This window comes from Misgurnus anguillicaudatus, chromosome 10 (assembly GCF_027580225.2).
Source record: "Misgurnus anguillicaudatus chromosome 10, ASM2758022v2, whole genome shotgun sequence".
NCBI lineage: Eukaryota > Metazoa > Chordata > Actinopteri > Cypriniformes > Cobitidae > Misgurnus > Misgurnus anguillicaudatus.
The window spans coordinates 34,849,233-34,864,602 of NC_073346.2; the positions used below are offsets into that span (position 1 = coordinate 34,849,233).

A 15,370-nucleotide genomic window follows, 5' to 3' on the forward strand; every position below is an offset into this window, starting at 1 on the left:
AACTTTCAGAGCCATCAAAACTTACACGTCACGATAAATCCACAACAACGCTGTTGTGTCTAGTGAATTCGTCAGTGTTTAAGTAGTGTAAGATTGCCATCTAGTGGATAATAGCAGAAATATCAATTTAATACAAAAAAAACCAAGAGAACGTTTTCTCTTTACTGATGAAATGACTCAACAATATTTATTAACATTTATCTGGATGTCGCCATAATTGTGCAAATGTAGAAAAATTAAAAAAATGATTAAAGACGGTGGTGTTTATTTTCATAAATCAGTACGCAGCAACAGTGGCGCAGTGATACTTGTGATGCGGTCTGAACCGTGGGGTTACCGGGGTATTTTATCACGGCTTAGAACGCGTTTCAACCAATCAGAATGAAGAACCAGAACGAGACGTTTCATAAAATAAATTTTCTATGTGGTATTTTGAGCTAAAACTTCACATACGTACTCTGGGGACATCAAATATTTATTTGACATCTTAAAAAGTGTTGTGAAATGTCCCCTTAAAATGTATAAAGTATTTCTTGGTACTAGTTCATGTAGCTCATCTGTTAAACATTGCACTGGCAGCACAAAAATCATGGGTTCGATTCCCAGAGAACATATATACTGATAAAATGTACAGCTTAAAGGTATAGTTCACCAAAAAAATTTCTGTCATTTACTCGCGCTCAAGCTATCACAGACCTGCATGATATTTATTTGTTCTGCTGAACATGAATAAAAATATCTTTAAAAAGATGTTAATAACCAAGCATAGCTGGGGCACCATTGAATTGCATAGTAGGAAAAAAGAATACTATGGAAGTCAATGGTGCCCCAGATATGTTCGGTTATTAACATCTTTTAAAATATATTTTTATTTGTGTTCAGCACAACATAGCAATTTAAACAGGTCTGTGACAGCTTGAGGGTGAGTAAATTTAAAGTAAATTTATTTCTTTAAATGCACTCACTGTAAGTAGCATTTATGCCAAATGCATAAATGAAGGTAAAATACAGTGGCGGCTTGTGACTGCTCATCCGATGGGCGCAAATTCAAAATAAGTGTTCGGAGTGTCATGTGTGTTGCTCGTGTTTTCAAAATATGTGTCATGTGAACCATGTGCATCACGTGTTTTGTCAAAATAAGTGCCTGCTGCACACACGTCAAAACCGTTTATGATGAAAGAGACGCTCACATTCACAAAATACATGCAAGACACTCGCTTAACAGTAAACTCTGATTACACATGAGATTATGCGAGTATCTGCGAGCGTCTCTTTTATCATAAACCCATAGACATATAGTGCAGGAGGCACTTATTTTGACAAAATACGTGATGCACACAGGTTCACTCAACACGCCGAACACATATTTTGAAATTACGAACCACACACATGACGGGCTACATACATGTTGTGACGAACTACGCATCGTGCGCCCTCGAAAAAAAAGAAGTCACCTGCCGCCAATGGTAAAATATAACCATGGCCCTCAAAAAATGTGTGCGTCAATAGTAAAATGGCATTGCCAACCAATGAATGATGTAATAAATGATGCAACGCCACCATTCCTTTATTCACATTAGAATTAAATGGACGTTGACAACAAGCCTTGTGTTCCTTTAAAGAACAGAAATGTGCATTGAAATGCTCTTGCAGAAGAGTCAGGTGAAAGAAAAATGCCCACAATGCACGGCAATGTAGCTCCATTCAATTTCAAGTTAGCTTCTTCCTGCACCAGTAAGCATTCAGCCCGGGGGATGCCGAGCGAACCAAGACAGCCACTCTGTGATCTATTTTTAACTGCCATCAATTATGAAAAAAAGAAGCTCCAGCCATAATTACAGTTACATGTACGGCACACAAACACTTTTCTCTGTGCGCAGCGGCGTTATAATGCAGCACTTTACAGGACGTTTGAAGAAATAAAATCTTTTACAGTACATAGGAGTGCACTTACTGTAATCATTTGGCTGTGATATATGCAGTGTCTTGAGGTAGGAACTAAAGCACGTGAAAGATCATCTAAAGTGTTTAATGTAGATGTGAAGAGCAGTTAGAGTTATTACAACAGGCAGACAGAACATCCGTTCATTCATCTATTTGTTTGGATATGTACTGTACAGTAGCACAGTGATTCGTGGGAGGGGAAAATCTGGGTAAATCCGAGCCAAAAATCCTGTAGTGTGAGCCCTGCGAGTGAAGTCACCACATTCAGTGGCCATACAGTATTTGTAATGCCTTCAGGCAGCTACTGTATATAAGTCCTTGAATCTACCTGAATGGGGAAAGACCAATGTCTTGATCAAAATCATTGGCTAAATATCTCAATGAAACTTGTACTCTTTTATATTAACAACACTCCCGTGTCTTGTTCATATCTACAGTCTTTGGTAAAGCTGAAAATCCCTCTGGCCTATCTTCTCTGTGCTAGCAGGTGAAGAACCAGTATTGTTGACATAAACATCTAAGCTTGTGGCTTCACTGAAATTCTCCAGCAGTGTAACCTGAGGTCCCAGCTACATCACTCCGGGCCGGGAAATCATGCAGACTGACTCTTCCCATCTGCTCTATAAACACACACACAGCATCAGCTCACAAGATGCTACATCTGCTCTGCACTCCCATTCACTTAACATCACATTTGACTGATGCCACAAAACTGTAGAGTGAGTGCTGAAACATGGGACAAAAAACAAAGCTGTTATAGAGAAAGAGTTAAAAAACATACAGTCGGTCACTGGAGTTAACATGACTGCACCATCATGGCGGCATCAATAACTAAGAATTAGTTGCCTGACTTCAGCCATAGTCCCATTAACCCTCTGGGGTCCGACAATTTTGGGACACTGGCAGAGGTTCTGACATGCTTTTACATTTGGTCTTTTTTCAGTTGCTTTAAAACGGCAAAAGTCTCATAACACTGTGTTTAGCACAAACTGGGCTACAATATTATATGAGCTATATGTATGTACATGTTTGTATTTTTGAGAGAAAAATATTTATGTGTGGTTTTTGAAAAAGCACAATTTTTAAGTCACTGATATAAGTCCACAAAACCCATACTAAGTATGTTTTCACAAGACTTTTTTAAACAGAATCTAGTAGTCTAGAGTTTTTCTTTTAAATTATGTAAAACTCATTCTGCCTACTCATTCACATAAAACAATATATTGATTTAGAAATTGTAAGACACTTTTTTGTTTAGAGGGGCCGTATACGAGAAGGATTGATTGACAGCTGAGGAAACAAAAGACTCGCATAATGAGCTGCATAATGAGCCTTTAGGCAGGAATGTGAGAGGGAACTACAATAAAGAATGTGAGGACAAAAGAAATATATACATGTTTGTTTTTGGTTTATTAAGAAGTTAACAATATAATCAAAATAGAAATGAAGGTCAGTAGGACATTTTCAGTTTATTTGAAAACAAACCCTATTCAAAAACTTAAAGTGCCCATATTATGAAAAACTCACTTTTTGTGTCTCTGATGCTCCCACACGCATACAAACTTGGAAAAAAATCCATCCATGCTGTTTTGAGTGAGATACAGGTTTCTGAATGTCCTCTGCCTTGAGTCTCAGATTGCACGAGTTCAAACTCAGCACCGTTGTGACGTAAGTAGCCGTTTCTTCACATTCCGTTTTAATTTTTTTTCGCCCACCACCCCACTCGCCGGTCTCCACCAACCAGGTAGCTAGAGAGCACAGAGCAGTCACTTCGCTGATACCTCTTTGCTGTTATCATGTCTCACTGAAATAACAGCGCTATTTGGATATTATGGATTATACTCCCGCCTACTTTTAAAAACAAAGTTTTAACGCGTGTTTATTGGAACCTAAAGAGTAATCTTATATACAGTGTGTTATGATGCAAATAGTCCTCAGATTGTAGGCGATAAGACGTTGATGCGAAATCTGATGTAAACAACAGACTATCTATATTTCATGGATTATACGCATTTGTGGACAAAAATGGTCATTGGATTTTATTGGACTTTCATGGATTATTCATACATCTGAAACAGACTTGATTCGATTCGCGATCGTTATATCAACACAAAAGGTAAGAAGTCACGTTATATTTTGCATGTTGCCATCTTCTGTCACAAAATACTACATTTATGATGCTAGAGCATCTGTAGCTCAAAACAGACCATACATTGATTCTAATCCCGTAAATTATACATTTTAAATGTATAGTAATGTGAATAATATTGTTTGTAGACAGTAACGTTAGGCTATATAGATATTTTGTGCAGAAAAAAATATTTAACGGCTTTATTTTACAATTCTACATGAACTAAGTAATAGTGTTTTGCCAAACTAAAAGTGTTTTGCCAAACTAACTGAGACCAGGCCTTACCGACCCGGCTTTTCTGACGAGGCTAACATACCCCCGAGTCTCTATCACTTTCCCAAGATACGGTCCGGACCTCCCGCTAGCTTTTAGCAATTAGCACGCGGTCCACAAGCAGTATACATCCCCCGCCGGGTCTAAATTTCTGTCATTTGCGAAAATAATGTGTTTGAAAATGTTTTATAACGGGAATATGTTAGAATTGTCCAGGGAAAACGAGTGTATTGTTGAGACTGCTACATCACAATTTACTCTGGAATCATTATGTGTCATGAGTTTCTTCTCCTGTAGTGTACTTATTAGTGATACTTTTCTGCTTGATTTGTCTGTTGGCAACATAAACCATTAAAACCTCTTAAACCCTGAGGACCCTTTCCCGGGTCCAAAATTTCATATTTTGACTTAATATAAAATGCATTTGAATAAACATCAACCCAGAGAACGGCAGGTTTGATACGAATGAGCAGAGAGAGAAAAAGGAAAATGGTTTGTGACGTGCATCTTATCTCTGGCTAACCTTATCTACAGATGCTAAAACGTCCTTGAGGTTTTTTCCATTGCCACTGCAAATAGCAGCATGTTTCACCCACTGCCTACTGTAACCGCAGTTTACCTGTGAGATCACTTTAACGTTACATAACGCAGCCAAATTTCTCTTCAAGGCTCTCAAACACAACAAGCATTGTTTTTATCCTCATTTCTTTTAGGCTTTTGGTATCCTGGGAGATAAAATCAAACACCTAAAACCTAATGATGGGGTAAACACATTACACAGGCTCGCAGTAATGGAGTCTGGCCACAGAGATGAAACTGACTAACAGAAAACTATGGATATCAACGCTAAACCACGAGCTCCTGGCATTCATCAGTTTCATCAAGTTTAAAGGCTTTCCAAGACTGATCTCCCAGACCCATCAGAGACACCACGTGCCTGGCGGCCACATGCTGTGCAAACATTCAGCAAAATACAGTGATAATGAGCCTTTACTGCCACATGGAGACACATACTTGACATTAAACTCCAAGCAGTGATAGTGACTGTTCTGCAGGGTGATATGTACACTATTTTAAGCAAAACGTTTCAATTTTTTTATAATACTCTTTTAACTGTCCCTCCTATCTAAGGTTTTTTCTCCACAATTGAAGTTTTGGTTTCTAGCCTGGCTTTTAACACATATTTTAGAAAATAATAAAAAAATATAGCTGTAAGTAGCGATGACAGGCCCTTGCACAACGGCACACCATCATGCAATTAAATGAGTAAATATCAGTGTACTATTTTAATGTTGTTACTGACAAGTTTGGGGACTTTAGGGAAAACTAACCCCACCACTTTAGTCAAAAGGGGGCGCTACAAAGCCCTGTAGCTACACCTATGCCAATGGTTTTGCCCTCCCCTACCGGCCAACAACTTTGACGTCTGTGTCAAATTTCATGACATTTTAAGCATGCTCAGAGCCATGCTTAAAGCTGTCACCCTGTTGCCTTGCTTAGCTTATTAGCTTAGCATTTGTTAAAGGTAGGGTAACACATTTTGAAAAATGCTAACGGTAGCCGCCTAGCAATGAAATCCCGATCCCACCCTCAAGTCAAATCGCCATCCAAAGTCACGCCTCTTTCAAAACACATGAACACGCACAGATCAGACGGTCACATCTCATGTCTCACTCTCATTCAGCAGTGAGAAAACTTTGCAGTACAAAGTCGAATAACACTTCCAAAATAACCAAACAACTGGTTTACATCAGAATTAGTTTAAGCACACGTTCGGTTGTGTAGACGTAGTAACTATATCGTTACGCTAATCCGTAAACGAACACAAATTTCATAAGCAACACAATGTTTCATCAAAGTAGAATATCTGAATCCATCTCAATACAAACATATCGCGTACCTACCTTACCAAAATAAACAGTGACACGACCCTTTCAGACCCTTTGCAGCTCCTGCAGCTGTTTGCATCTCGTGGTAAAGCAGTAAAGTTACCGATGTTAATTTGGGTTTTTGCTCTTGCTGATCCAGGCAGTTTTTGCTGTTGTTGTTATAAAAGATGCCTTTAGTTTTGTGCCTCCTGTGTAATTTGTCAATTTAGCAGAAAAGTTTGCTGTTCTCACTGTTTACAGGCAGGAGGTGAGCGCACGTGAACGCGCCGATGACGTATGGCGTCTGCGTGGACTCGCTGCGCGGTTGGCATTCAAATTACGCTTACGTATGAGGGACAAAAATGGAAACGTCCGTTCGGACCGAAATCTATGATTTGTTGAACATTTTTTGGTCCTACGCCTTTCACAGATAATATAAATTTCTACAAATACATTTAAACAACTTAACACAGTGATTGCTATCAGGATGTAAGGAGACTTTTAACCAGCATAACAAAAAATGTTTCAGGATCAAATCTGTTACCCTACCTTTAATATAGCTTTTCTTCTAATGGCCCAAATCCAAAAATCACAAAAAATGCTGGAGGGCAACTTTTCAAAAAAAAGGTTGGTGGGGAATGAGTTAAGGGCCATTTCCATGTAAGACAGAAAGTCATGTCTAGTTTAATACGACACCTGTTATTTACCTGTTATTAATTAACGTCTATAGTCAAAGAAAAAGTATATAAATTGGACTTCACATACACTATATTGCCAACAGTGTTGGGACACCCCTCCAAATCATTGAATTCAGGTGTTCCAATCACTTCCAGTTAAAGGATAATTCCGGTATTTAACACTTTAGGGCTTTTCACACCTGAAATTGTTAACCCTGGGTTATTCTAAACCCAGGGTTAACGGAATCCTGGGTTATTTTTTTCATGTTTCACACTGTTCAAACTTAACCAGGGGTTAAGAGATAACCCTGGGTATTCATAATTTGACGTTTCACACTGTGCATTCCTAAACCCTGGGTCAGGAGTCTCCAACCCAGTTTCAACACACCTGTCTGTAATTATCAAGCCTTGATTACCTACTTCAACTGTGTTTAATTCGAATCATAACATTCTAACCCTGCTTCGTTTCACACTGCATGCGTTTGGCACCACAATGCAGGGTTAACACCACAAATGCGGTGCTAACCCTGCTCCAGAGCAGGGTTTCATAACCCTGGGTAAAAAGCGGTGCTAACACCGTTTTCAAATTACAGGTGTGAAACGCTCCTTAACCCAGGGTTAAAAGCGGGGTTTAGAATGAAGATAACCCAGGGTTAAGCGCAGTGTGAAAACCCCTTTGAGTCTCATTTCTGGTTTGGTTTGGATGAACTACAGTGATGGACACTGAAATTTTGACAATGGGTCGTGTTGTGACTTTTTGACTCGTTTAGAAGCGTTTCTTGACTGCTTCAGAATGGAAGTCAATGGCCATGCACAAACGTGTCATTAAAACAACACTTAACGTTCATTTTCAAAAGTGTGCTACTCACCGAGTGGTTCATGGTGTTTGTTGATGATTAAAAACAAATATATCGGCGCAATGTATGATTTCAATCCGTGTTATTTGCTATAGTGGAACTATTTTTTCAGATACCTCACAACCACGTATATACTTCCCTCTATATTTGAGTCGGAAGCGTTAGCACACTCCCGACCACTTGATGGCGACAACCACTTTGCCGTACAAGGACGCTGAATGGAACTCGGTGTCTAGCGTATAACTTCAAACCTAAGGCTGGTCACTGAGCCATCAAATACTTCTTCTAAGAGAAACTGAGCGAAAAAACTACAACCACATGTAAACATACCCCTTTTCCGTTTCCGGCGGCGAAGTGATATATCAGCGAGCAATGAATCTTCCAAGAGTCAATAGAATTTTACAAAATGCCAAATAAACACAACAGAAACTATATTTCGCTACACAACTTGTTTTTAATCATCAACGAACACCACAAACCACTCGGTGAGTAGCACAGTTTTGAAAATAAACGTTAAGTGTTGTTTTAATGACATGTTTGTGCATGGCCATTGACTTCCATTCTGAAGCAGTCAAGAGATGCTTCTAAACGAGTCAAAAAGTCAAGACATGACCCATTGTCAAAATTTCAGTGTCCATCACTGTAGTTTATCCAAAACAAACCAGAAATGAGACTCAAAGTGTTAAATACCGGAATTATCCTTTAATGCTTCATTAATCAAAGACATTTTGGACAACTTCATGCTCCCAACTTTGTGGGAACAGTTTGGGGATGGCCCCTTCCTGTTCCAACATTACTGTGCACCAGTGACCACAAAACAAGGTCCATAAAGACATGGATGAGCGTGTTTGGTGTGGAAGAACACAGATTTCTGACCTCAACCCAATAGAACATCTTTGGGATAAATTAAAGCGGAGACTACGAGCGAGACCTCCTCGTCCAACATCAGTGTCTGACCTTACAAATGTGTTTTTAGAAGAACTCCCCATAAACACACTCCTAAACCTTGTAGAAAGTCTTCCAAGAAGAGCTGAAGCTGTTATGGGTGCAAAGGGTGGGCCAACTCTACAGTATATGAGACCCTATGGATTAAGAATGGGATGTCATTCAGGTTCATGTGCATATAAAGGCAGGTGTCCCTAAACTTTTGGCAATATAGTGTAGCTGAAAATGCACCTATAACTTCATAGCACATAAAATGTAAGCTTTAATAATAGACACATTTGACAAATCAATATTAAATGAATAACTCTGATTTCATAAACAAAACATCAAGAAGCAACCCCTGAGCAGTAAAATACATTTGAATGCTGTTAAAAACACACACTCATGCGGGTAACAGCTGGCCCGAAGGCCCACTGTCCTATGAAGGGTCAACCTGAGATTCAAAAGAATGAGGTTTTAGTGTGAGAAAGGGCTTTTTGCCATTAGAGCTGCCTCTCGCAAACAAACTCTCATCATCCTTTCAGTGAATCAGTTGCGCTTACTGAGCATGAAAGAGAGCAGATGTCTCTGCAAACCACTTGCTCCGTACTGAAAAATACTAGCACTGCTTTCTGTCTCACTCTCACTCAACGCATGTCAACGCAGGACTAAAGCCACCTTTCCACTGTACACGACAAACAACGGCCGCTAAACTGGAAGTCGTTAATTCCCTATAGAGAGTCACAAAGGGGATGCGTGAGGTGCCGACCATCCGCGTATAAGTTAAACGGAAGTTTCATGACGACTGCCACTAGGGGGCGAACTCCAACAGTTGTGTCCGAATGTTGTGTGCAGTGAAAAGGTGGCTTATGATATAATACCAGGACAGCAGTCTCACACTTAATTGTGAAAATATTTTTTGACACTGAATAAGGAATTCTGAAAACTTGTCAAGCATTGAATTTTTTTTCTCAAAAAAATGGCGTCATTACATCACCGGGCCAAAATGCTCAATGCAGCATCTACAGTATGTATGTCTATGTTCCAACTTTTACAAAATGCTCTACATTGTTACCAGTCGATTCTTATTTCATGCAATGCATTTGAAAGCTAAGTCTTAACATTTCAGCTGCACATCCTCTCCTTGCGTCCATACACTTGCGTCCATTGCCAAGTACTCTCAGACAGAGTCGCACAATAATCCTGCTTTTCTTTCTCTGTGTCTCTGTACGGGGGACATCCCTCTTTCGCTCTCCCCCGCAGGTCTTCCTGTCTAGTGCATCACCAAAAGCATTGATCAAACAATGTTGTCATGGCAACGCAGCCTCACGGAGGACTGGGGTGGTGGGAAGGGATATTCCATCTAATAGAAACTTCAATTAGGATTTATTTTTCCCCAGCATCTCTCACGATTTCTGCAGCTTCCAAAAATTTGTAAGGCAAACTGATACAGACCTAAGCACATAAGAAAATACTGATAAATATTAAAATATAAGACCTTAGCTTCGACAATATTAATTTCCTTCTTTCCATGTTAAAAACATAGCAATTCAACATAACCTCATGGCAATATTTTACGAGATGGCTAATTTAAATTAATTCGTACGACCATGTTTGTGTGTGTTTGTGCAATTTGCTTTCGCCCTGTGAAATTGGGGTTAGGGGCGGGATTTCATTATTGGTTTTTATAATAATCATGCTTTTGTACAATTTACGTCGTATGAATTCATATAAATTAGCCAACTTGTAAAATACGTAAAAAGTCCCATGAGGTCAGGCTAAGCATTTATGTTTCAGCTTACAATTATGACCTGAAAATTATCTTCTTCCATATATTTATGGATTTCTCATGAAAATATGTTTTAACACAAAAATGGAAAATAGGCAGATCTGAAACAAGCTAATTAGAGCTTAGCCTCAAGTCACATGCTTTTAACAACTTTACTGACCTACACACTTGTTTGGGTGGCACCCCAGACACACGACACACACATAACAAACTCAGTTTTTAAAAAAAATGATAACATGACTAACAGTGAAATAGTACAACTAAATTACTTTATTTTTTATTAATTTGCACTATATATTTAAATTTTTAGTAACATGTTAAAGTAGCTTTCTTCTCTGAACAACTTTAGGGGGGCGGCGCCCCAGCGCCCCCTAATGACCAGCCAACACTGTTATGGTGCATTCCCACCAGCCGCGGTAGAGGCAGCAAAAACGCACTATTCGCACGTAGTTGGACGCTTGAACATTTGAGTTCACTCGCTTCATTCGTGCGTGAAAGCCACGCGTGAAATTCTAGTCATTTGAGACATTCACGCAGAAATTCCCGTCAAGGGAGGGGCTTCTGCAACTCTGCTGAGACTCCCCCACTCCGCTCGCTTCCTGTAATCACGTCACTACTACAGCAAGGTCCTGATTGGTTAACGCAGTGCGGAAATCCGCAGAAGTTCAGATTTTTCAACTTTGTTACAGTTTTTAAGAACAGCTTTCCGAACACAAACAGAGCTTCACTCGAGCAGGAAAAACACAGTTAGATTGATCTTTGAATAAGGGCTCTGGTTTTGGCAGATGGTGAGGTAACCGTTCCCTTAGGGAAGATTATGGCTAGAGGATGAAGCCAAAGCTGAAGTCATTTTTATCTTAGGTACTTTGCCCCAATGTTTACCATGAGCTAAAACAATTACAAAAAAACAGAAATAAGCAGAAAGTGCGACTCTTGTTTCCTCCGGTGACTAAATTACAACCTATCCTCCAACGCATATGATTGTTTTGGTCGTTTGTCCATTCCCCCAAATACAACCAATAGATGCGTTTACTAAATTAGCGCCTCCACTGGCAGCAGGACACACTTAATATATGTATTCATGTGTTTTTTGAACCATAAACCACGCAAACACATTATATTATACTAAATGCACAAAATAACATTGTTTTTTGGCAACAAGGTGCACTTTAAAACGTAACCACATGTTAAGCTGCTGGCCACTATGGTGCTTGCACAAACAGACTATTAGATTGTTATAAGTCCTAGTACCACCTAAAAGTTTTTCCATAAAGATCACATCAGATGTGCTATGAGACTTCATCAGTCTGAACTTCAAGTCTCTAAAATGCAGCCAGTGCAACTCAGCAAACAAGAAGTTGGCACCCACACCTTGCCTCCTCCAATCGAGCACAGTACAGACTTTAAAAGACCTGCGAAAATGAGCAAAAGCAAAGACAAAGTAACGCTTACACACTCTGCCCGTGGTGCGAGCGAAGCCTAGCGTGCTGATTTGCTGAGTGTGTATTTGTGCTGGCAGGGGAATGAGTCTGCTGTACATCCCTGGAGTGAGAAGATGGGTTGCTTCCAGTTTAAACTGCATAAAACACACTATTCAGTTCAAAGGACGTACCCTTCAGTAGAAACAGTGAGGTAGAGCAGCACTATTGGCCATCAATGCTCTTTTACAAGCAACTGAATGATGTAATCTACTTAACCATAACACAAACTAGCAATGAGCATCGCCGCCTCTGTTTCAAGCCTTAAAGGAATGTAAGATGATCATTCAATCTCGTGTGTCTGCATGTCTTTTAAGAACCAATAACTGTCTTACATACATGGAGCCTTTTTAGATCATACCCAACTTACTGTGTAGTTTACATTTATCCGTCTCTAAATAAGCTCAAAATACGAAATGTTTCCCTCACCTAGGACTTTTCCCACAGGGTTTTTCTCCTAGGAGTTTTTTTTTCAACACCTAGGGAGTCAGCTGACATTGGCTTAACTTTGAATCATAAACATTTTAGTTTGTATTATCTATTCAAAAATGTTCTCCTGCACATCATCTTTTATCTTCACTTTTATTTCTCCGTTTGTTTTGTTGTTGTGGCTGGCAGTGCGAGCTGCTTGGCGCTTTCGTGACGTGAGGCCAAAGGTTTGGGGACATCAAGTTATGTTGCGCAAGTTGCTACGTAGGCCAACATGTTTTAACCTTATCAATGTTTCTAATAAAATATGAAAATATATATTCCCAAATATTTAATATTGGCTATAAGGAATTGCACCCAACATACATGTTTTTTTATTTTGTTTTTAATGACCTGCCCCGCAAATAAAGTGACAATTACTTAACCCGCCCCAATCCGGGTTACCCGCGGGTTGTGAGACGACCCGCGCATCACTATTGACCACAGTGCTGTACACAGAAAAAGGCAGAACAAGCATAACATCACATTAAAATCCTATATTAATAAAACATACAACCACACAATTCAGCAGCAATAATACAAGCACGTTGTACTACGACACCCACACTAGTGTATAAAAAAAGTCCAACCTTATGTCAGTAAAGCACATAATCATAAGTAAAACCTTCTTTTTAAAGTGGTATTTATAAAATCCATCTGTCTATTAACACCACAGTCCTAAAATATCAAACGCCACAGTAAACAAATATGATTTTGATTGTTATTTTATCTCACTAGCACTGCCGGACATACAATGGAAAATTATACTTTAATACTTCGATGCACTGACGTTATTTTCTCTAAAGCAAGAAGTTAGGGTGGGACATTTTAAGTGGGTTGCTTCAGATATTAGAGACAACATGACTGGAAAATCAAAAAATCAGAAATATCTGAAGTAAAGCTAAAGCAGATTGATGCCATAATAATCATTGATCCGTATTGGTGAAAGTTAGAGACTGGATGCTTGTGTCTTTTTATTACAAATAAATATCCAAAGTTTGGCACTGTTTTGGAACACACTGGTTATAGATATTGTATCCTTACTCTGCTGTAACATATTCATACTGAAAGCAAAACACCTACAATGTTAATTTAATGGGGTTTTAACAGAGAAAGACTTTGCAATGTCTATTTATTTCTTGTTGTTAAAACATACTTGTTAACAAACTCTTAAAAACTGATATCTTTGTTACATTTGCATACTGAATCGTGATTGGTCGTTTTTATTATAATTTCTGTATACTGAATTGTGATTGGTTGTGCTTTCCTGACGTCTACATACTGCAAAAAAGGTGTCGCGTTATGTGATGCTCCATCGCACAGAGGCCGCGTGCGGTGTGTCATGACAACGGATGCGGCACTTGATTCACACAGAACACCAAAGCCACAACAGCTGTTTGTGATATAGATGTTACACTATTTAACTTAACACCATAACATTATCCCTTTGCCGCCTCGCAAGTCGTAAGAAAAGCAAATCGTACATACAGCAGCCTACTCACCCGATAGAGCCGAGCGCCTGTTCCAGCAACTCGGTCTGCAGGATGTTCTGCGGCGACGTAAAAGCCCCATTAAAATGCGATAAAACCGAGCTACAGAACTGACGCAATGTCTCAAACTGCATCTTCCCTCTCCGTTATCCTGCGTATATCCCTGCTTTCCTTCACGAGAAACTCCACCGGCGCGCCTCGCTCCGGACGCGCGGCATTTCCAGCGCAACATAAACACGAGTCAACTTCCCGATGTCTTCTGATACGGATGAAAAGGGCGCGCGGATGACGAGAGCGGACCGACACCGGCTCTCAGGATCATTATGATCCGGACTTACGAGAAAAGGCGAAGGCGCCACGCTTCCGATGCAGCCAGACGCGTCTTAAAACGTGCCGATACGCATCTATACGCGATTAACATCCGCGCGCATCGCCTCCGGATGCTGGAGGGTCCAGGAGCGTACAGTAGGAGATGCTGCTGTCAGGGATTTCTCTCCGATCTACCAGCTATCAGGAATAACAGAGCAGCCCTACACATCCTAACAGCGCGTGGGATTGGAGGGAGGGGGAGTTCAGTGGAGTGACGCGCACTATTGTGCGTGGATATTTGCTGACCTGGAGGAATAAGAGATTTGTGGGAAACACGCTCTGCCCCGAGGACGCGATAGGAAGCTTTTAAAACGCTGCATGGATGAAGTCTTGAAAGACAGAATAACTTGCTTAGAAAGGACAGCTATTATAAGAAACATGTGATGCAATCAAAAAAAAAAAAAGGAACTGCATGTCTTTGTTATTACCAGTTTAAACTAACAGTGTAGCCTACTTTACTGTATGTATTAAACTGTGGGTTGTATGTTGTGTACTGCATGTTATGTTGTGTGATGGTACATACTATTATAAACTGTGGGTTGTTTCATCAATTTGCAGTAAGAAATTATATTACTAAGACAATGCATGTTGACCAATACATTCAAATGGGGGACATATACAAATTATACATTAATACATCATATAATATAAACTGCATGTCCTCGATTTGCATCCATAAACATTTTCAAAATGTTTAATGATGCATAAATGTATGGTACATGTAATACAAAAACAGTGCTCAAATAGGCTGGTATGTTTGATTAATACTATTTAATGTCTTTACATTACAACAGTTAAAGAACACTGTCAAAATGGTCAATTATAATTGATTTAGGTTTTTACATTTTTTAATTATGTGTGTCTATTATGTAAAGCACTTTGGGCAACGTCTGTTGTTTTACAAATAAATGAACCTAAGAAAAAATGGTCCAAAGCTGTCACTGGGGGAGTAGTACAATTTAAAAATGTCCTAAAATTTTACATTTATATACGGATATGTATATATGGTGATTCTCACAAAATCCAGACATAGAAGGTGTCCAGCATCATTTTTTTTAAACCCCTTGAAGCCAATTTTTTTGCACATATAAGATTAAGGTCT

General features: G+C 39.4%; 1 protein-coding gene across 31 annotated transcripts in view; it reads right to left on the reverse strand.

Annotated features, from left to right (window-relative positions):
- Positions 1-15,370, reverse strand: part of rims2a (regulating synaptic membrane exocytosis 2a) — a 200,943-nt gene that overhangs the window by 132,218 nt on the left and 53,355 nt on the right. Inside the window, exon 1 of one of the 31 annotated variants that reach the window (XM_073872455.1) lies at positions 13,912-14,448. The exons of 27 other annotated variants lie outside the window; for them this stretch is intronic. In XM_073872455.1, coding sequence (XP_073728556.1) covers positions 13,912-14,033 — 122 coding nt within the window. In that variant the 5' untranslated portion in view covers positions 14,034-14,448. Of the gene's footprint in view, positions 1-13,911; positions 14,449-15,370 lie in introns of those variants that run through there. 3 more of the 31 variants (XM_073872466.1, XM_073872465.1, XM_073872464.1) reach the window with 3 other exon arrangements.